This window comes from Xenopus tropicalis, chromosome 4 (assembly GCF_000004195.4).
Source record: "Xenopus tropicalis strain Nigerian chromosome 4, UCB_Xtro_10.0, whole genome shotgun sequence".
Classification (NCBI taxonomy): Eukaryota; Metazoa; Chordata; class Amphibia; order Anura; family Pipidae; genus Xenopus; species Xenopus tropicalis.
This window is the reverse complement of record NC_030680.2, coordinates 74221963-74246428: the sequence shown is the minus strand read 5'-3', so window position 1 is coordinate 74246428 and position 24466 is coordinate 74221963. Positions and strand designations below refer to the sequence as shown.

The 24466-nt window shown below is 40.7% G+C and overlaps 1 protein-coding gene across 1 annotated transcript in view; it reads left to right on the top strand.

The window, feature by feature from the left end:
- Positions 1-940: 940 nt before the first annotated feature.
- Positions 941-24466, top strand: part of plekhg4 (pleckstrin homology and RhoGEF domain containing G4) — an 83763-nt gene continuing 60237 nt past the window's right edge. The window contains 1 exon segment of the mRNA NM_001134808.2: positions 941-1058. Within this exon segment, the coding sequence (NP_001128280.2) occupies positions 1056-1058 (3 nt within the window). The 5' untranslated portion in view covers positions 941-1055.

Below are 24466 nucleotides of genomic sequence, written 5' to 3'. Positions count from 1 at the left end.
CAGTTCTGCCTATTTGGATAAGTAACGGATGCTGATGGGGTTAAACGACCTTGGGGCATTGATTTCAACCCATATTTTGCCCCGCATATGCAATTGCAAGGATGCCCACTTTGATGCCCACTTTTCCTGTCCATAACCTTTTCAGGCCAGGCCGGGAATGGGTTGCATACAATGCTGGACATCCGTGCCTGCAAATATATGGCCCAAGGTCATTTAAGGGTGCCCACTTTGAGACACTTTTATTTCCCAGAACCTTATCGGGCCAGGCCGGAACAGGGAGCAATGTGGGGCAACACTGACTGCTAATATATGGGTTGAAATCAGTGGCCCAAGGTCACTTAACCCCTTCAGCACCCCTGTTACTTATTCAAATAGGCAGAATTGCAAGGATGCCCACTTTCATGCCACTTTTGCTGCACAGAAGGTTTACGGGCCAGGCTGGAACGGGTTGCATACAATGAGGGGTAACCATGCCTGCAAACATATGAATTGAAATCAGCGTCCCAAGGCCATTTAACCCTTTAAATAATTAGTTACTTATTCATCACACCGAATAAGAAACTATTGCCCCTTTGGTGCCCAGAACCGTTTTGGGCCAGACTGGAAGATGCTGTCTTTATTTATGGCATCTCTGACAATGAATGTGAACTTTAAAATCTGAGGCCCAAGGTAATTTATTTCTTTAAAACACCAGTTTCTTATTCACTGACTGAATAAGAAACCAACTCTTTAAAATGTCTCCATGTCCAGCGTTTCCTATCAATTTGCAATTGAAGTAATGAAAATTCATAACCTAGTGACTTGTGTTGACATTTCTCCCCCCCTGTTGGATGTCGCAACTCCCCTGTGCTCCCCCCTGTATCCCAAATCCAGGGAGCCGGAGTCACGTGTCAGCTGATGGAGGGGCGGGAACATGGTTTGTGTTACACACGGTGCGAGAACACTAGGAGAGCGAAGTAACATGGCAGAGAGGTAACGGGGCAGTAGACAGGGACCTGGAGCTGGGTCAAGGTGGCTACATGGAATTGAGGTGGAAAGGACCATAACCCGCAGACATGGTGAGTTGCCATCCATTAAACAGTCTTTGTAAGCCTAGTGCTGACTGCCTGTCTGGTGGCTGCTGCGCTTGCAGTTTATGTGAGGATGTGTTACTTTCCCCCTATCTACATCTGGGAACTCCTACCTGCGACTTTCAAACTTTTGTCGGACTACAAATCCCAGCATCCCAGAGCAGGTTAATTGGAGTTGCACTTCAGCAACCGCATATTGAGAGTATGTTGAAAGGTTGCGAGAAGCAGTGGCAATGTATCTTGTAGGAATGTAACGATTCTGGCTACGGGCAAGCGATTAAGGGTGGGAAGCTTTGATGCCTAAGTTTTCTAGCGATGGGTTTGATGATTACAGCTGTGCATTCACTGATCTTGGGGTTACGCAGTGACTGACCTGTAAACATAAAGTTATTCGTATAGAAGCAGATTAAGTGCTTGCAGGTCTTTGTGCTGCACCCCTGTAGGGAGGGAGATTTACCTTCTTGTCCTTTTAATAGAATCCCCTGCCACTTCCTCATGTGCATCATTTTGTCATATTATTGTGTGTGCTGTTTAAAATCGCATTATTGATTACATCCATATCGATCCTTCAGTGGATCTAGTGTGTAGGAAGAAATTCATTTTTATCACTTGGAAAGATAGACAGAGACATATGTAAACATTGCAGCCAAGTAAAATCGGTCCAGTGCTTGTAAGGCCTTGGTCATTCTGCCTGACAAGCATGCATTATATATATATGTGTGTGTATGGGACCTGTTATCCAGAATGCTCGGGACCTGGGGTTTTCCAGATAAGGGATCTTTCTGTAATTTGAATCTCCATACTTTAAATCTACCAAGAAATTATTTAATCATTAAATAAACCCAAGAGTATTGTTTTGCCACCAATAAGGATTGATTATATCTTGTTAGTACAAGGTACTGTTTCATTACTACAAAGAAAAAGGGAATAATGGGTTCCCGGATAACAGATGTACTAATAAATATATATATATATATACACACTGGGCATTACAATCATAAGATTGTGTGTGTGTGTATATATATATATATATATAATATATAATATATACACACACGCACACACACAATCTTATGATAGTTATGCCCAGTGTGGTCTGAGTGCAAGAGTTAGAATTGCAGCAGGTGGAGCAGCACTTTGGTTAAAAAGGCAATAATACAGTCAGATGGGCTAGAAACGAAACAAGAAAATGACATCAGCCTTTGTTATGAAATTGCTTTACTTGGTCTTACGCAGTGTGCATGTGAAGGCCAGTAAGTGATGCTTCCACAAGCAATACAGAGAGGAAATAACATTATCAGTCTCAGATCAGTTTTATAAATTTGTGTCGGATCTCTCCACATTGACATGCTAAAATGTCCTTGTTTACATGCATAAATAAAAGTTATAAGGTCATAGACTGATTGTGGCTGTTTAAATAAATAGCGTTAAAGTTTAAAAAGAATAACATTTGGATACCTCACCTTTTGTTGAACTGTTTTGTCCCTAATTAGGAAAAATATGGGTCCTCCATATTTAGAATTTCATGTATGCATTTTTCTCCCATACTACTATAAAATATTAATTATCTCAGATGTACAGTTGAAACTACTTTTTTTTTTAAGAACTTTGGAATTTTCATGCTATAGCTGAACTAGAAAAGGAAATGTTGGTTCAAGCAAACACCGCATTGGATTCATATATTTGCCTGTATCACTCTATAAGTAGTAGTAAATCATTTCCCCTAATACCTAAAAATATTGATTATTAATATCATTTATTTAATAGTATCAAGACTAGAACTGATGTAATTTTTTAACATAATACTGAATACCTAGTAGACTGTCAGCAACTGATGATATGTTTTTAACATGTAGGCCTTCTAGTACAGCCCCATATGTGTTTATGGAGGGAAGCTGATCAGTATTACTGCATGAAGCTGGCTGTAGTAATTGTATATGTTATTTTAAGTCTTTCACTGTTTGGGCAGGACTGCAGAGATGGTTATATAGAAATATAGAATTCCTCATTTTTTTAATGTCAGCATTGTTGAATGGTTTTATTAAAAAATGCAACCTGAACACTACAAACCTGCAAAATAGACTTGACCACAAGGTGTGTTTTTTTCTGATCTTTTCAATTAGCGCTTTGTTAATGATTGCCTTTATTTGTAAAAGCTTATTTAGATAGAGGGAACAAACCAAAATACTAAGCCCCTTTTAAAATATTTTTTTTTAAAATAACGGTAAATAAACCCAATAGGATTCTTTTGGCTCCAATAAGGATTAATTATATCTTAGTTGGAAGTACAAGCTACTGTTTTAGTATTACAGAGAAAAAGGTCAACATTTTTTAAAATGTGAATTATTTGATTAAAATGGAGTCTATGGGAGATGGCCTTTCCGTAATTCTGAACTTTTCTGGATAATGGGTTTTTATTTAAAAAAAAAAACACTTTTTATGGTTAACCTTAAAAATAATACCTATTTGTAAGAAATCTCTATAGTAATATCCGCTGTTTGGTCCTGTAGAATGGATTTTTGTAATTTTTGAAAGAAGGCAAACAACAGCATTACCCTCTCATAAATCTGATAACATCAACATTACTGCCATCTTTGCTATTGTATTTTTATACTTTAACCATACATAGATTAGCCATGCTCACCAGTCCTGCACTTAAAGAACTATACCCTAGAAATAAATATGGTTTAAAATGCCATATATGATATAGTGCACTTACTGCACCAGCCTAAAGATTCAGCATCTCAGTAGCAGCGATGATCCAGGACTTCAAACTTGTCACAGGTGCTCCCCATCACGGAAAGTGTCTGTGACACTCAAAGGGGCCGATTCACTAAAGGGCGTTAACACATAGTTTTATGTGTTAAAAAGTATTAGTTTATTAAGTACCGATTCATCAAAGTAATTTTGCATGCGTTACTACTCATATCGCATGCGCAAATCAAGTTACAAATCAAGTGAATCAAGAGAATCAAGTATGTTGCATGGTTTAAAATATCACTTAAAAATGTAATCGCAAGATACATTTTTGTGAATTGATTGTTAATTCTCCAAATATGTGATATTTTTTAACGCATGCTAAAAATAAGACTCGTTTTTTTCGGCTTTAAGTGAATTGGTCCCAAAAAGTGCCGCCCCAGGGGTCCTAGCCACTTGAGGTGGCCAAGTTGATGGAGCATCGCTACTGCGCTCTCTGCACTAGAGGAGCCGGAATTCCGCTTTAAAAATCAGAATTTCGGCTCTTTAAATTACCAGGAGCGGCTATTTGCCTCCCTTGGTAACTTGTTGGGCGCTGCTGCCTCAGGCGAGTTTCTCAAGTCTCCTCATGGCAGCAGTGCCCCTGCACTCACATGCTCATTTGGCTCTAAAGAAGCTGTTGAGAAGCTAAGGTTAAGCAGAAAATAAGGTTGGCCTGTAATATAAGCTGATGCTTTAGGGCTGATTTTTAAATTCTGATGCTAGGTGCACTGGTTTCTGAGCTGCCAGGTACTAATAATCTGTATTAATTACTAATCAGCCTTATATTGTGACACTTATATTCTGTATATACAGTATATTTTGAGATAGATCTTCCCTGCTAAAGGGCTGTGGTTGCTTTGGGTTGGTACAGAAGTCCAAAACATGTGACAACATTTCTGCCCTTCTTCTTTAGTTAGGCTTTGGTTCTCCTTTAATGTTCTGTGTTTGCTATACTGTTGCACTGATTTGGTTGGAGGGATATGGGGGACTGCAATACAATAGAATCCTGATTTTACGTACCCAGATTCCTTCACTCAGGTGTTCCCTGCCCCAGATGTTCCACCTCACTTGTGCATGTGCATGTGCATGTGCAAGCACTCTTCCTTGAGTCTTGGCTCACTGATATATTGGTGCGTAAGAGATATAAACAAGTGTCATCTCCTGTTCGCCCATTCCCCAGTGCTCCATAAAAGGAAAGCAAATATGGTTGGGCGAATGCTGCCCTAGGCCTGGTGGCCCTTTGTGGCCTTCCCGCAAATCTGGTCCTGCACCTTAAGAAGAAGAATAGATATACGATATGCTGTCTGGGAACCTTACTTACAATGACTGGTTTAGGCTGATGCCCCCTTACACACCCTTACATAGAATAGAGCATAAAGAGGTAGCCTGTCAAGTGGAATGCCAAGCATGCCACTTAGAGCCTTGGACAGATGCCTATTCTTTGCAGTAAGCTATAAGTATAAGACGGTAACTCGCCAGAAATTATCAGCAGTCCATTGAATCCATGTTGCTAGAAGCAATAAGATTTCAGTGCTTAGACAAACACTTCCCTTGCCCTTCCTTGAGGCTTGATAAAGAAAAGGCCAGTCAGTGCCAGAATTCGACAGTCACCTTTTGTTGGCTTATTTCAGTGGTGGGCACAAAGCAATAGTCATTGTTACGTACAGTGCTGTTAATTTCTTTTATACATTGAGCCTTAAAAAAGTGGGTGTTTTGTGATTTACAAACTGCTTAAATCCAATATGTGCACAATAGTGATAATGGAAGCACACGGGAAAATAAACAAAATATAGTGCAAAACGTACAGTTTTTTTTAATTTTTCATGTGCTTCCATTATCACTATTGTGCACATTTCTGAGGCCCATCCAAAGAGGGTTTTTTTTCCAAGAGAAAGCAGCAGATCACCATGTATTAAAGGAGAAGGAAAGGCTAGTAAAGAGTTAATCTCAAAATGCAGGCATACCTTCAGTTGTCTCAATAGTGCCCTTAAGTATCCCCATATTTCTCCCGTTCAGATGATCAGAAGCCAAACGGGAAGGAAAAACGCTGAGCTGGATAGAGAAGATTCCCATAATGCAACGCTCCTGCACAGACTTGGGGACTTGGACTGTAGGCGGCGCATGCGCACAAACAGGAGGCTCCCCCTAGCGTCTGGTTGCCATGGCAGTGTAGGCAGTGGCAGCATGGGACACAGGTGCTGGTGGGTGGAGAGTCAAGGGGGGACGGGAGCGAAGCAGGTGGTGGCAGGTGCTGGGGAGAGAGAGGCACCTTTCACTGAAACGAAACGATGGTGGCGCCGTTCACTGAAAGGGAGGCGAGACACGAGCCGATGAGGATGCGAGCGCGTGGGGGGTGGTAGTGGTGGTGCTGACAATAGGCTGGATACACAACACGAGGACACAAGAGGACAAAGAGGCAAGTGGATACACATAAGGACGCAGCTGCTGGGGGGGAGACACAGAAGGACGCAGGGGGGAGCGGGGGGCATATGGAGGATGTTGGGGACGCATGCGCAGTAGAGACAGTGAGGAAAGCGGAGTGGGCATCCCTTGTTAAAGATGGCGGTGCCGTTCACTGAAACAAGTATGTAGAATGTAGCAGGTGTATCTCTGTAAATCTTTCATTAGGCAAGCTAGAAATATAGCGTTTTTACACAGCAATAGTAGTACTATTTAATAGTGTGCTTAATAGATTTTGACTTTCCTTGTCCTTTAACACAACACTGAAGATTTCACTCAAGGTTTAACCACCAGAATGCTGCGTAACCAAAAACCTGTTACTTAAATCCAATATGTATCCCGTTATACTCAAAAAGGTTAAACAGTTTTCTGTCTAAAGTGAATTAAGTGACTATAACAGGCTTAAATGAGTTAAAAAAACAGGGGGTACAATATGAGAAATCTTGCTCTAGTAAGACTGTGTTTGGAATGAAATAAGGAAATGAGCAGGTTTATTCTGGGAAGAAGCCAATAAGAAATAAGACAGATCATTTCCCCGGAATGTTTTAAAGTTTGAAGTTCAAATATCTCCCTGCAAAATATCTTAGTATCTTTTCTAGTATGTTAGTAACAGCTTACCTAACCTGCTTCTTAGTACTTATGTTCCTTTATAAGTTTATTTAGGCTATCCCAGATTGAGGAAAAAATTTGCACAAGGCACAGAAAATAACACTGATTGTTTGTCTTCATTTACGTGTCTTTATAAATGAAAGGCTGTATAGTAAATTGGGATATTTATTGCTAAAGGTGGCCATACATGGGGCGATTGTAGCTGCTGTTATCGGTCCCTTAGACCGATTCGGCAGCTTATCGGCCCATGTAGGGGCAGGAACGACAGCATACCCAACATCTGGCCTTAAAAGATTTGGTCGAATCAGGGGACCACATCAACAAACCAATGCGGTCCCTGATTCGACCAAATCTTTTAACCTGCCCAATCGATATCTGACTATGCCCATTGCTGCCATTATAGTTCGATCGTTTGGCCCCAGGGCCAGACGATCGATTAAGCCTACATTTGCCCGATATCGCCCACCCGTAGGTGTGGATATTGGGAAAGGATCCGCTCACTTGGTGACCTCGCCAAGCAAGCGGATCTTAACGTGTATGGCCACCTTAAGTCTGTTTGGTTCTATGTTGTGTTACAGATGCCACTAAGGAGCCACTTTAACTATGGATATTTGTGTTGTGCCACACCACTACCTGTTTGACTTCTGGGAATCTAGAAGCTGTTATTGTTCTCTTGATCTCAAACATAATATAAACGTAGGTAAAATAACACGTGCTAGCCCACATATGAGATCATGAACCGAGGCACTTTTATGGTCTAGCTACTCCCATATGGTGTCAAAGTTGCAGCTTTTCTTCACTCTCATCTGCCGTTGCCCTATGAACTGGCCAACACGTGCATTAAATGATTATGTTTTCATGCCTGCCAGGTTGTCCAACCAATATCCATAGTATATAATGGGATTGTCCGGCCATCTAACACATACTGAAAAATTGTACAAAACAACTTGTTTTGTTACAGGTGTGCTTAAGATTCACAATATAGACATGCTATATATACAAGTGATTTTTAATATAGGGGCCTATTTTTCTTTTTGTTCCTATATTCTTAGTTCTTTTTGAGTGTGGTGGTAGCTCCACGGTTTCCCAGTGTCACTAGGCGCACTGTGCACGTTTCTCATGAGAGACAGAAACAACGGTTCCAAATGCAACTACGGTATATGGAAGTTAAGGAGCAGCATTAGACACATGTATCTTTAATGAATGCCATTTTTTTGGGGTGACTGGGGCAAATTTCGTGCAACTGCTACTTCACCGAGTGCTTGTAAATGAGCCTTTATGTTTTGGTCAATTAGTTTATAACCATGCATTTTCTGTAATGCAGTCATCATTTTATGATACACCCTACATCTGTTTTTTTAAAGCTCTGTTTTTGTTGCAGTCTGTTCTTTTTTGCTTGGTTTTTAATTATATGACTGATTGTGTAAATGTACAACATACATGTATATTTTTGTTATAGCTCAAGTTTCATGTCTAAATTTACCCTGCTATTTTGAACATGCTAAGTAATGTTAAAAATGGACTCTACCCATCTGAACAAGTGATGTTGCTTAAGAACCTTTTAAAAAGCCTTTACAACTGTTTATCTACTTCTTTGCTAAATACTTCAGGTTCATCTGAACACTTACCATTAGCTGGTAATGGTGCAATGGCATATGGTGTGATTTTACGCATATTTTTGTTTGCTACGGGTTCGGGGCTCAAAGCACCCGAACCAAATTTCTGCATCGGTGAGTGTATGTATATTTATGTGATCTTCACTGCATGTGTACTAGCATTTAAAATATTTGCCGGTGGACCTGGGGTATATACACCCAGGTCAACACCTGTTTTAGGTAAAGATTTTTGTCTTTAACTTTGACCCCTTTTATAAATTGTTTAATTAAACTGTGTTAGCACACTATATATATGTAAACTTTACTAAATTGGGTGTATTCTTTGAAGATTTAGGCAGGTTTGTTTCTGTACCAGCCCTAGGCAACCACAGCCTTTAGCAGGGAGGATTTGTACCTCTAAAAATGCCCCAGGAGCTCCCCATCTTTTTTTCTGCTGATTCTCTACAAAAATGATGCTGTCATGTACTTAGCTTAGGGGCCAACGCACAAAATTCTGTACTTACAGAGTATAAATGTCACAATATAAGGCTCATTAGTAATTAATACAGATAATTGCTACGTAGCAGCTGAGGGGAGATTAGTAGCCCGCGACAAGGGAGATTTGTTGCAGGCGACTAATCTCCCCGTTTGCCACAGCCCTTAGCTAATCTCCCCATCCCACTGGTGGAATCGCATACGCGGCGCCGAAATTGCCGAAGTTTCCTCTGAAGCAAATCACGTATACCATTCCACCGGCGATTTACATTCTCACCGGTGGGATGGCATTTCAGGGAGATTAGTCGCCAGTGACAAGGGAGATTTGTTCTAAGCGACTAATCTCCCCATCTGTCATGGCCCTTAGAAACCAGTACAGTTAGCATAAGGTTTTAATAATCAGCCCTGTAGCATTAGCTTGTATTACAGGCCAACCTCATTTTCTGCTTTATAATTTGCGACAACCCCTAAACTTAACGTCTCAACAGCTGCTCAGAGCACACTGAGCATCTGGGTGTCGCTGACACTTTCCAAGATGGGGAGCTCCTGTGACAGATTTAAAATTCTGGATCATTGCTGCTATTGAAATGCTGAAACTTTAGGCTGGTAAAGTAAGTACAATATATAAAATATAGTATTTTTAGCCATTTTCATTTTTAGGGTTTAGTTTTCTTTTAAGTATATATGTACAGAGAAACTTTTAATCTGCTGCATGCCCAGCAGTAGGTGGGATCTATCCATGTGTCCGACTAAAGGGACCGATGCCAGTTCGCGCCCATTTGCACTGACAGACACGCAGTTGGCCTGTGTGCAAACACATGGAGCAGATTTTGGTGGGAAAATGCATACTGCATACAAAATTTAGGCGGAGAAAACTGGATCTGCAGCCCTATGTGCCATTAGCCAAAATGCCGCACTACTTTGGTAATTAGGAGTGAACTACCATAGAGATTAATCCTGCGTAACCTTGAATTTTGCATTTTTACTTGTGGGTAACAGCTATTATAAAAGGAAATAAAGGATAAGATACTGGAATGCATTTAAAATCGCAATATTATTAATTTGTACTAACATACAGTGGCTTGCAAAAGTATTCGGCCCCCTTGAACTTTTCCACATTTTGTCACATTACAGCCACAAACATGAATCAATTTTATTGGAATTTCACGTGAAAGACCAATACAAAGTGGTGTACACGTGAGAAGTGGAACGAAAATCATACATGATTCCAAACATTTTTTACAAATAAATAACTGCAAAGTGGGGGTGTGCGTAATTATTCAGCCCCCTTTTGTCTGAGTGCAGTCAGTTGCCCATAGACATTGCCTGATGAGTGCTAATGACTAAATAGAGTGCACCTGTGTGTAATCTAATGTCAGTACAAATACAGCTGCTCTGTGACGGCCTCAGAGGTTGTCTAAGAGAATATTGGGAGGAACAACACCATGAAGTCCAAAGAACACACCAGTCAGGTCAGGGATAAAGTTATTGAGAAATTTAAAGCAGGCTTAGGCTACAAAAAGATTTCCAAAGCCTTGAACATCCCACGGAGCACTGTTCAAGCGATCATTCAGAAATGGAAGGAGGATGGCACAACTGTAAACCTACCAAGATAAGGCCGTCCACCTAAACTCACAGGCCGAACAAGGAGAGCACTGATCAGAAATGCAGCCAAGAGGCCCATGGTGACTCTGGACGAGCTGCAGAGATCTACTGCTCAGGTGGGGGAATCTGTCCATAGGACAACTATTAGTTGTGCACTGCACAAAGTTGGCCTTTATCTAAGAGTGGCAAGAAGAAAGCCATTGTTAACAGAAAACCATAAGAAGTCCCGTTTGCAGTTTGCCACAAGCCATGTGGGGGACACAGCAAACATGTGGAAGAAGGTGCTCTGGTCAGATGAGACCAAGATGGAACTTTTTGGCCAAAATGCAAAACGCTATGTGTGGCGGAAAACTAACACTGCACATCACTCTGAACACACCATCCCCACTGTCAAATATGGTGGTGGCAGCATCATGCTCTGGGGGTGCTTCTCTTCAGCAGGGACAGGGAAGCGGGTCAGAGTTAATGGGAAGATGGATGGAGCCAAATACAGGGCAATCTTGGAAGAAAACCTCTTGGAGTCTGCAAAAGACTTGAGACTGGGGCGGAGGTTCACCTTCCAGCAGGACAACGACCCTAAACATAAAGCCTGGGCAACAATGGAATGGTTTAAAACAAAACATATCCATGTGTTAGAATGGCCCAGTCACAGTCCAGATCTAAATCCAATCGAGAACCTGTGGCAAGATCTGAAAACTGCTGTTCACAAACGCTGTCCATCTAATCTGACTGAGCTGGAGCTGTTTTGCAAAGAAGAATGGGCAAGGATTTCAGTCTCTAGATGTGCAAAGCTGGTAGAGACATACCCTAAAAGACTGGCAGCTGTAATTGCAGCAAAAGGTGGTTGACTCAGGGGGCTGAATAATTACGCACACCCTACTTTGCAGTTATTTATTTGTAAAAAATGTTTGGAATCCTGTATGATTTTCGTTCCACTTCTCACATGTACACCACTTTGTATTGGTGTTTCACGTGGAATTCCAATAAAATTGATTCATGTTTGTGGCTGTAATGTGACAAAATGTGGAAAAGTTCAAGGGGGCCAAATACTTTTGCAAGCCACTGTAGTTTTATGTGAAATATATCTTGCCAAACACTTTTATTTTAACTTTTATTTTAAAATTCCTTAGGATAAGGGTAAGTAATCCTTTTATTTTAAAATCCCCTAAAATTACTTTAAACAGCGCTCAAAATGACATACCTTTCTCCCTTCATTGAGTCTGATGTCTTTTCTATTACATAAGCTGAAAACTGCATGCTAGATAAGGAGTTACTGATCTGAGCTGCAGTTTTCAGCAGTTTCTATGTTACAAAAGACATCAAACTTAGGGGGCATTTACTAATATTCACTTTGCTTTGCGGTTTTAGAACAGCGGTTCTCAAACTGTGGGTCTGGACCCCTTTGGGGGTCGAATGACCCTTTCACGGGGGTCACCTAAGACCATTGGGAAACACATATTTCCGATGGTCTTAGGAACCGAGACACCGCTCCACTATCCAGGCAGTTTCACCCTCATACAGATATGCCCACATACGAGTACCTGGTGTGATGACATCATCGCGCCAACCCCATCACATACACCCCATACAAATACAAGTGGATGTGACAGGGTCGGTGCCATAATGTACTTTTGTGGAGTAAAAGCAGCAGTATTGGAGGTAAATTATGAAGTGGCAACGAAAATAATTTTATGGTTGGGGGTCACCCAAACATGAGGAACTGTATTAAAGGGTGGTGGCATTAGGAAGGTTGAGAACCACTGTTTTAGAGGTTTTGGAGTTTTTTTGAGGCTTGCATTTGCACGTCAATATAAAAGTCACTTTCTTCACAATTTTTAATATATGACTAGACATTCATGGTTTTAGAAAAAGTGACTTTAAATACCTGTACAAACCACAAAAATGGGAATTTTGATAAATGGGCCTCTAAATGTAGGGAGAAAGGTATGTAATTCTGGGTGCTGTTTAGACTATTCTCAGGGCTTACTTATTATTTAAGGAATATTGGCCTGGAACATAATATTTGTACTTGGATAAAGAACTGGATGAAGGATAGATTACAAAGAGTTTTGAGAAACTGAACCTTTTTTTAATTGGACCATTGTTGTTGTAATACCTCAGGCTAAGCACAGGATGTTGCCACTTTGCAGAGAGAATTAATTAAATTGGACAACTGGAAAGCAAATTGGCAAATGAGGTTCAATGCTGATAAACTCAAGGATATACACTTTGGTTGAAATAACAGAAATTCTGATTATACACAGAAATGTAGTGTGTTGGGGGCCTCTTTCATTGAGAATGTGTTCGGGATTTTTGTGAATTACAGTGTTACTCTATACAGTGTCAGTTGTAGCTAAAGCAAATAAAGTCTTGAATAAAAAAATGGCATCAAGAGGGCATGATTACTCTTTACAGGGGATTATATACAGTTAGCCGAGGATCTTTTTATCACATAGTAAAGAAGTAGCACAAATGGTTTTTCACAATGAGGGCACAAGGTTGTGTGATGGCAGATTGCCTTTATAAGGTGCTTGGGTGACTTTTTCGACAAGCATAATATTAAAGGCTGTAACGTAATTTTAGTACATTAAAAGTACTTTTGTTTTTGCAGATAGGGATGCTTTTGTATGTAATTGTTACTTGAACTTCCTAAGCCTGACTAATCCTGCTGGGCACTCTCAGGCCCGCAGGTCCCCTTCTCCCAACACACCTAAGTATGCACACTCAGGGGAAGGGGTAGGGTAGGCAGTGGGGGCCACGGCAGCGAGACCGTCTGACTGGAATGGATCGCCTGGTCTACCCTTTATTTCTAGAACCCTACAGGTTCCCAGACCAGACAGCAAAGTCCTTTTAAATGGAGACATCATTCTCTGTTTAGTAACATCTCCCTTGAAGCTTATATTTCCACTATGGAGAACTTAAAGGGAAAACTCACCTTTTGACTCATTTCTTTGGACACTCTACCTCAATGTATATCATATTCATTTTTTTATTCTGAGGCAGACCCATGAAGCTGCCCTTGCAATTTGTCATTTTTCTTTTCAGGCTTGGACAAATGTTGGGATTATTGGCAAGGATAAATAGTATGTTTTTTTTTTTTTTTTTAGTTAATATTTCCAAGTGCTCTACAATGCAAGGAGTGGCAGGGAAGTGCTGGCAGTAAATGCTGTGGGCAGCGTGGGAGAAATGCTTGTTCTCTAGATAGCTGACACTGTATTTTAGGCAACTGCCTTTTTTATCATTTAAACCCACCCAAAACGTGTCACTATGGGAGAGCACGAGAGAGTGAAAAGTCATTCTATTAACAGGCCTTTGTCTACTGTCTTCCAGTTCTGACGGCTTTGCATTTTTATTTGGCCTGTTCAACTAGACCCAACATTAACCCCTCAATACCCATGTTTTGCAGGTTATTGTAGTAAGCGTAAGATTTAACTTTACCTTACCTTTCCTATACAATTACTATCTGTCTAATAATCAGTAGTAAAATGTTCTTAAACTGAACTATGCTTAATATTATACTCCCCTGCTACTATCTACCCCTCTCTTTTTTTCTGTTTTTTTTTTTTTTTTGATCTACATATTTGTCTCCACTAGTATAAAGGAGATATTTCTGTTATTGTTACTTGTTGGAACCGACATAATATACTGCGATAAAACAATCACAATTGTACTCTATAGCAAGAGAACATGTATTATCATGACAATATTGTTTAAATGCCAGAAAAAAAAGAAAAATATGCAACCTGATTCATGTAACGTAAAATGTCTATTTTATTTTGTTGCTATAAAACAATAAAAATTAAAGATAAAAAAAAAAAAAAGATTTAACTTTACCTTTAAAGGATAGGTAAAGACATGCAGGGAAATTACAATATAATTGTCTTTCCTCTCTGCAATAGACACTACTTCAAAAGGTTTAATTATCCATTTAATACTGTGATATTAAAGGTTTTATAAACTTAACAGTGCCATGGACTTCCTCAGCTTACAAACAAACATCAAAGACTCATGAAAATAATGAATAATAAGCTAACTCATTGGGCCATGTCAATGTATTACATGTGCTTTATGCATGGGTTTCACTTTGCGCTTGGTGAAATGACAGTTCACCACCAAATTGACTGAAAATACTCCCACATCCACTGGTTTGTTTAAACTTTTGTATTACCTTTTTTAAAGACTTTTCTCCCTCCTTTAAAAGTGAGTCACTGACCCCGGCTAAATAATTAAAAAAATAATTAACACAAAAATAATGAATAGAGACCAGTTGTTCAAACTGTTTCAAAAAACCACTGTATACATCCAACTTAGTTAATTCAAAAGTGAAGTACCACTATTGTCCATGTTTACAGAGCCCTTAGTAAACCCTGGACATTTCTTTCTGTTTACTAGGCATTTTGTGTAGACCACTTTGAAAGGCACAAAGAAGGGGCAAAATTGTACATAAAGGAAATAAAAAAATGAAAAATTAAGTCTTGACATTGTCTTTAAGCAAACCATGAATGGGCCCGTGCAATGCAGCATTGTCTAGCATTATGCAAGTAATGTAAAAAATATTGTGTCTTCTGATCACCACCCCGTTGCTTAATCATGGTGAGAGGGCAGCTGGTGTCCTCACCCTGGTGATACTTGCTAGAGACAAACACTGCTTCTGGGTGCCCACTATAATATGAGAACTATTGGTATTTGTCAATGACCCCAGGGAATAATTAGCATTTAGTATAATTCGGGAACTGCTGATGCTGGCAAGCCAAAGCATTTTAAATAGGGGAGTGGCACAGTCAGAGAATATTTTCCCTCTGACCCATAGTTGGAGCTTTGTATATTCCCAGGAAATCTGCCAAAACGTGGGTGCCTTTGAATGGGACTGAAACCGGAAAGGACGTCCTTCTCTCAAGCCTATATTCCATGGTGCTTTGGGCAGTTTTCCAATGATTTATATTCTCTTAGCTTGGTACTGGAGTATATATAAACTGTTATAGACTAGATATTAAATAGTGGGTGTTTTCACTTTCTGGGCATATTTGTATTTCTAGAGATACCTGGATTTATCCTGCTTGATTACCAATTGGCATGTTCTAATAACATCCAGTAATTACCTGTGGTCAGGAAAGCATATTGTTTTATTACATCCTGTTAGGACTGAAAAAAAGAATCCGGTGGTAGATTTCGCAAAGACTGGTCTAACAACAATGTGTTTCAGTTCAGCCCTTTCTCTTCTTGCATGTTATTTGCTAGGCAAATTCTATTACAGTTTGGGAAGGGAAAGTAACTTGGGTTACATGTATATTACATTTTAATTAAACCTGCAGGCATGGGCAGTTGCACAGAGAGTTTTATTATTGTTTATTGTATTGTTATGTTATTATGTATATGTGTTGTGCCATATGGCTGGCAACTGCAGTTCTGTTTTTTTTTGGAGTTTGGGCTTTTTCTGATAACTATGATTGCAATGCAAGTGCAAAGTCTGTTTTTGAATTCCATTGTTCAGATCACACTTGGACACTATAATTAAACTTTAGAATTTCAAGTACTTGGATCAAAGTTGCTGCAGACCACAGCTTTTGTTTGAATGTTTACAGCCTGTAGCTTGTTATTAAATAGCACTAACTTTTGGATTTTCTTAATAACTTTACCTGTGGCAATACAGTGATGTTGTAAAAATATGGGGACTCTGAAGAGTGGTGGTGGTCTATTTCATAAGATGATGTGGTGTTCCATTTCATAAGAATAATTTGCATTCTACCAAAAAAAAAAAAATGCTTCAAATAAAAAAATATTTTTTTTTATCAATCAACAAGGAAGTACAAAATTCAATCCACATTGCTATTTCATTCAGAAACTGTCAAGGTCTAAACAAAAATTCCCAAGATAAATCTAATCTACAGATTTGAAATAATTAAACATTGCAGGCCTTGGTAGATGAATCATTTGTAACAACAAAAGAAAATAAAGATGAGTTTGGAAATACAATTATTTGTCAAAGAGACATGAAGTTGCCAAACATTTTACTGAAAAAATCTTTAAGGGTGAATTCACCTTTGAATGAAATTTTAGTTTGTTATTGTCGAACCTTTTTTTTTTTTTCTAAGCTAGCCTATTCTACCTATTATAACCATTCAACAAACATTCAACCGCCATTTTGGTTATGTCACAACAATGGCCCAACAATCAAAGAACAGTTAATAGTGAGGATTCAGGGTAATTTTTAAGGGGGCAGACATCAGCTTCCGATTCGGAATGATTCGGCAGCTTATCTGCCTGTGAATGGGACCCCCGTTGGGCCTAACCGACCGATAACTGGCCAAAATTGCCCAGATATCGATTGGGCAGGTTAGATTTTTCTTCTGGGATCTCATTGACTCATTGATGCGGTCTTTGGTATAACTATGCTCGTCCTTTCAATTTGATCGTTTGGTTCTAGGGCCAATCAAATTAGCCTGATCTCTCCCACCTTAGGTAGGCATATTGGGAGAAGATTGTCAAACAATGACAAGGGGAGTAAAGTTGTGAATTGCTTTAAATATGTTGTTAACTTGAAATTTGTTCTGAAAGATAGAGGAAGCCAGTGCAGGGACTGACACGGCAGAGAAGTGATTGTTAAGGTGTGTAAGCCTAGCAGCAGCATTTGTTGTGGACAAGAGTGATGGGAGAGTGAAAGCAACAAGATTTAATTATAAACTGGGTATGAGAAGTGAAGGACGGAGCAGAATCAAGAATAGCGTGAAGGCACTGGGCCTGCCGAGAGAGGGTGGTAATGGAGTCATTAACGGCAATACTCACTTCTTGTGTTATTGGTGGTGAATGGGGGAAATAAAACCCATTTCTTTTTCAGTAGTTTAATGTAAGGGCAAAGGCACGTAGAGATTTTTTTTTTTTTAGAATAGTGTTTACAATTATATGTTTTGGTTGGTAGGGAAAGATTACATAGATGGGTTAAGGCTTTGATTAGACAATTGTTGGGATTGCTGAGAAGATTTGACGAAATGGGGTGAAGAAGGCAGGTAGTTAGTGTGAGGAAAGCAGCAGTTTTGACAGGACTTTGCTGACTTCTTTAAAAGCAAAGTCGATTCTATGTGTAAACAATTTTCCCAACCTTCAGATACCAGTAATCTCAACCTTCCCAAATCTCCTCTTTCCGTATTCAGCTCCTTTGATCTCATACCAGAGTCTGAAGTTTCTCAGCTTCTCCGATCCTCTCTGCCTACTACCTGCTCGCTGGATCCTATGCCCTCATCTAGTGCTGGGCAGTATACCGGTAAAAACCGATCACCGGTTTTTTTTTTGAAACCGATATGAATTTTCTACATACCCCCATACCGGTGTGCTGAATACTTCCGGGTGCACACGTGACGTCAGCGCGCACGTGACGTCAGCGCGCACGTGACGTCAGCGCGCACACTCTACAAAAGCGCCATCGCTAGGATGGGGGGGTGTTTGGGGTGGCGGGGGGGGTGCGGGTGGCGGGTGTTTGGGGTGGTCACCTAATCATGCATGGGGGGAAAAAAATACCGTCAAATACCGTGATACCGATATAATTTTGAAAAATACCGTGATATAAATTTTTGGTCATACCGCCCAGCACTACCCTCATCCCTACTAAAACAGTGTGCCCATGCCCTTACTCCAGCTCTTACCCACTTATTCAATTCTTCTCTGGTTTCGGGTACTCTTCCCTCTCTATTCAAACAAGCATGTGTCAAACCCATTCTTAAAAAGGCTACACTGGACCCATCCTGCATTTCTAACTACCGTCCCATCTCTCTCCTGCCCCTAGCCTCTAAACTCCTGGAACGTCTTGTCTTTTCTCGTGTCACTAACTTCCTCTGCACTGCACCCATAATCTGCTGGACCTTATGCAGTCTGGTTTTCGGCCTGCGCACTCCACTGAGACAGCCTTATGTAGAGTGGCAAATGATCTCCAGACTGCCAAGGCCAAGGGACACTACTCAGTTCTCATTCTCCTGAACCTTTCCTCTGCTTTTTATACTGTCGACCATTCAGTCCTTATGCAAATTCTCTATGCTCTGGGTATCCGGGATCAAGCTGCATCCTGGTTCTCTTCCTATCTTTCTAACCGCTCCTTCTCTGTTGCTGTTGCTAACAAATCCTCTACCCCAGTTCAGCTTAGTGTGGTGGTGCTGCCTCAGGGCTCTGTACTTGGTTCTTTGCTGTTTTCCCTGTACACTCTCTCTTTAGTAGACCTTATTTCTTCTTTTGGTCTTAAATATCACTTATATGCAGAAGACATCCAGATATATTTAGACACCCCTGCACTAACCACTGATGTTCAAACCAGATTGCTAACTTCCTCCTGGCTATCTCCTCATGGATGAACCAACGCCACCTCAAACTTAACCTAGCTAAAACAGAGCTCATGGTCTTCCCGCCCAAACCTAGCCCTTCTCCTCATTTCACCATTACTATTGATGGCATGACCATTAACCTTGTTAATTCCGCCTGCTGCCTTGGGGTTATATTTGACCAGTCACTCTCCTTCTCTAACCATATTAATAACACTGCAAAAATCTGCAGTTTTTTCCTCCGCAATATTGGCAAGATACACCCCTTTCTTTCACAAGTAACAGCAAAAACGCGAATCCTTTCCCGCTTAGACTACTGCAATCTCCTACTTACCGGCCTCCCAGACTCCCACTTCTTTCCTCTGCAATCAATCTTAAACTCTGCTGCCAGGATCCTCCTGGTCTCTCCTAAGAGGGAACCTGTTCAGCCTCACTTAAGCTCTCTAGCATGGCTGCCTATTAAACCTTTCTATCTTGCTGCTCCTTACCCCTGGAACTCTGTCCCTGAATCCCTCCATAGGGAACACTCTCTAACTCTCTTTAAGAAAAAGCTCAGCTGTTACCTTTTGGAGTACTAAAACATTATTTTGCCTAGTCCTGCGCTTAAGAACAAATGTACTCTTCCCTTCTAATTTGTGCCTGTATGTTACCCAACAACTTAGACTGTAAGCTCTACGGGGCAGGGACCTCCTCCCTACTTTGTCTCATACCACATGGCACTTATTCCCTGTGCATTTATATATATTTTTTGTAATTATTATAACACTTGTCCTCCCTTTGTGTAATTTTGTATTTTGTAAATAATTCTAATTTTTAAAATGATTTCCTTTTACTCTGCAATAATAAAACAGCACCTTGTACTTGATTCTAGGATAGCTAGGATATAAATAATCCTTATTGGAGGCAAAACAATCCTATTGAGTTTATTTAATATTTAAATGATTTTTTAACAGACTTAAGGTATGTAAATGCAAATTATGGGAAGACCCCTTATCCAGAAAACCCCAGGTCCCGAGTATTCTAGATAACAGGTCTTATACCTGCATGTTTGTGTGCATAGAAAGTGATACTAGAGTATATTTATATCCTCTTTACTATGTTTAGAAAGCTTTGGTATGTATGAGTTCTGCTCCCTCATTGCCCCTGAAGCTTCCTCCTTCCCAAACCTGCCTCCTGTTGTAAGGTATTGGAAGCTTCAGTTGAGATAAAGAGAATCAAGGAATGTGGGTTGGCAGTTATTTTCTCTAGAAAGCTCTAGTTGTATAGCTTGCCCAATACAAAGCAATTCTCACAAACTGGGTGACATTATAATGTCTGATTAAGTCTGCAGGAGCACCTAATTTTCCTGAAGTATTTTTTCTACTATGAACTGGAGTGCTGTATTTTCACTTGTGGAGTGCTGTATTTTCACTTGTGGAGTGCTGTATTTTCACTTGTGGAGTGCTGTATTTGAACAGTAACATTTGGCTGCCCTTTAAGATACTGTTACCAGACCCCACATAATCTGAGTGGTAATTGGTAGATATTTTTCATGTATACCTTCTTCTGTGATAAAGTCTTCCCATGTGACTCAGATCTCATTAGAAAATATATTATTTTGGAAAGGTAATCATATCAGCTAACACTGGTGATGAAACTATGTGTGCTTAGAGTACAAAACGCTACAATGAAAAAAAAAAAAAAATTAGCATGTCTTCATGCTCATGCAGTACATATTGGTTTCTCACGCTTACTTAGATCCTAAACCACCTCATTCTTTAAAACAAGTGGGAGCAGAATATTGGACCTTAATATTATTGTGTATCTCATGCCAGAATGCCGTAAAAGGACTGTTTGACTTGTTTTCACAATTGCTTTGCTGCCGGTACTCAGTTGGCGTGCCTTGGCATTTTAGTTTTTGATGTGAAACAGAGCTCATAACAAAGGCTGCAATGTTTGGGAGAAAAATATTCCTAAGATGCTGGCATCCTAGTTGAAGGCATTTTAGCATCAATAAAAATCATTTAATTTTGTGATTACCTGTAATTTATTGGAATAGTTAAGACTCTGTACTTACTGCTAGTTCATACATGTGAGAATCAGTTATAACACTCTTTAAAGCTTTGCAACCACATAAAAACAATTAAGCATCCAACTGATTGTATTTTATTTTAAAGATTTCTCTAAACACAGCATGCACAATTTTCTACCATTTGATGCAATTTCAGCCAGTGGCCGCCTTAGGATTTGTGTAATCAGTAATCAGAGCTAGTGGAGTGAAGGGGGGAAATCACAGGCAAGGCCTTGAATTTTTTTTATAAAACCAATATGGATTATTTAAAATATGTCACTCATCACTTAAAGAGCACCTGTCACCCCAAAACTGTTTTCTCCACCAACAGTTTTCTCAACAGTTTCAGGTGACCTGCCCTCCCTGCAGCTCACAAGTGAGTGCATTACTGCAGGGCACCATTAAGGGCCCTGGCACACGGGGGAGATTAGTCGCCCGCGATTAACTCCCTGTTCGCGGGCGACTAATCTCCCCGAGTTGCCTACCCCTGCCATCCCACCGGCGAACATGTAAGTCGCCAGCGGGATGGCAGACGCGGCGGGGCGATTTCCGGAAATCGCCGAAAAAGACTCGCGAGTCTTTTTCGGCAATTTGCGCGAAATCGCGCTGCCGCGTCTGCCATCCCGCCGGCGACTTACATGTTCGCCGGGGGGATGGCAGGGGTAGGCAACTCGGGGAGATTAGTCGCCCGCGAACAGGGAGTTAATCGCGGGCGACTAATCTCCCCCGTGTGCCAGAGCCCTAAAGGGTACATATCACTAACAAATTGTTTCTCCTCATCAGAGGTGTAAACTAATAGACCACAAACTCTGGATTTGGGAAACAATAGTTATAGTATATATATATATATATATATATATATATAGCTCCCCCGAAAGCTCTAGGCCAGCTGCGAGGGGGGCGCGAGTCCTGAAGGGCCCCCACTGCTGCCTGGATCTGAGGGGGCTGCCTTTTGTTAATGGTTTGAGGCCATTCCTGGCAATTTCGGTGCAGGGGTACTGTGTGGTTACACATATTAGGATTGCTAGGTTTAGGCCAATGATCCAGTGGCATAAGACTGGACATAGGTAGGGCTAGTTTTATATTGTGGGACCATAGTGCCTTCTTGATAACTTGTCCTGTTGCCTGTTCCTTCATAGACTAGGACCATTGTTCTACCAGAAGTTTTGTCAGTCTAAATAATGGTATTCAGCAGTGTGTGTCTTATTGGTCTAATTGATGTCCAGTTGGTCTAAATATTTATTCTTACTTCAAAAAGAAAAATGTATATTTAATATCGTTATTGCCATTGACTAGTATAAATGGCAGAGGCCCCACAAACTCTAGTTGCACCACTTCAGAAATCTGTATAGGGGAAAGAATATGCAGGCACCAAAGCTCCTACCCTCCTTCCCAAAGTCTGCTGCTCACTGACAGGTAGGGGGTCCTGGTTAATCCAAGTACATGCAGGACAAGGGGCACCCAAAAACCCACCTGGGAAAACTGTCCCCTGTTCCTGTAAGATGAACAGGGGAAAATATAACACCTCCCCCCTTTTTGACATGAGCTCATTTAGTAGGACTTTTGTTAAAAATGTGCATTAAAACTGTCTAAATTTACAAAATATATGAATTGTAGTTTTTCACTCTATACATACGTACAGGTTGAAAGGAAACTATGATACTTGTAAAAACCATTTCCTAACCCCCTCTAGGCTTACAGTGCCATTCAACCCCTCTCTTACTTTGTTTTGTTGTAAATTGATGGGTTTGGGGCTTAAAGTTCCTCTGCTTTTCAGAGAATCTGTGCACCATTTGCTATAAAAAGTGGTGGGACCTCAAGTCCTACATTGTGGCCCAAGGTGAGGCAGAAGATTGCATTAAACTTTCATCATATGGGGTGGACTGAATGAGCTCTTGTCAAAATAAAAATTGTAACTTTTTGAAGCTTTCAGGATCAAGATACAAGCATATTTTGTGTGTATGAGGAACATGGTGGCACTGTAATATAAGTACTGCAGCCACTGCCCTTTTTTAAGAGAGAAAAGGAGTACTGGCCAGGCTTTCAGATTAGTGTTCAGAGTTACTGGGAGGTGGCTTAACAAATTGGCATCATTGGTATCATTGTTCCCTGAAAGCTTAAGGGCTCTGGCACACGAGGAGATTTGTCGCCTGCGTTTTTTCCCCCTGGCGCTTTGGCGACAAGTCGCCACAACAATACCCACGAAGAGAGTTAATGCGAGTTGAGCTCCAGGCGATCTGCTACCCATGGTATACTCAACAGTTAACCCCCCCTCATGTGTACTCAAGTCGCTCAGAAAAGGGTCTGTGTGCGATTTGAAGTAGCCTCGTATGTTTTGACGCTGGCGATTTCCATTGATTTAGCATTGGCGTCTTGTCGCTCGTCTTGTCGCCAAATCGCTCTTTTAAAAATCGCCGGCGACAAATCTCCTCGTGTGCCAGAGCCCTAAGGGCTCTGGCACACGGGGAGATTAGTCACCCGCAACAAATCTCCCTGTTCGCTAAATGCCATCTAAATTTCCCCGAAATGCCATCCCACCGGCGAAAATGTAAATCGCCGGTGGGGTGGCATACGCGGTGCCGCAATTTCAACGAGATCACAGAAGTTGCCTTGAGAGGATTAACATTTTCGCCGGTGTGTTTTTGGTTGCCAGAAAATGTTGAAAATATCAGTGCATATGTGTATATTGCAGTAAGAGACAACATGAAAGGCCAGGAAACAGCTGCGGATAAAGTGGAATTTATGATGTTCTAGCATGTTAATAAGGAGTGCTGATCCATGCCCCAGTCAGTTTTCATGATACTGCCCCCCCCCCCTTGGTTAGAGGAGGCCTTACTTTGCATGAAATGACAAGCTGGATATGTTGAATTATCTGGGCACTTGACAGAGTGTAGGTAAATAATTGCTGACAAGTCTTGATATCTGCCTGCCTCATTTCATGCTCATTACAGTGTAAAATAGACTCATCTGCTAACGCAGATGGTAGTGAAGTGTAGATGTACTGGAGCAGCAGTATCTAACAGGTATGTTAGGATTTATGAAACTCGAGTTTTGTAAATGAGTGTTAATTGCCAAAATAAAAGAAACATTTGAGTGAATGAAGGGAAGTAATTACTAGTTAAAGTGATTGTTTATGTTCATGAATCAGAGTAGAGGAAGAAGTAGAGGCACACCCACACTTAAATTTATCATTATGCATACATGCTTTCCTTAGAACATGTGCATTTTTGTGTCTGTAAGTTATCGACCATCATAGATAGTAAGCTCTGTGGCGAGAGCCTCCTTCTAGGAGGCACTTCCAACTGCTTATATTGTTTATTTGTAACATTGCTGGTTTCTTAATTAGTGATAAAGGCACTACAGGGGTGCTAAAGTGAAAGAAAGTTGAGTGCCCCTGACCGAAGTTTGGGGGGTGAATTTGCGCATGGCTTGATTTTGAAAAGGTCCATTAAGATCAATCGGTACTTCCTGACTATACTGAAACCCCCTTTCTGCACAGCTGCTTACACCCTAAAAATTGCCATTTGCTGCACCTTGTCC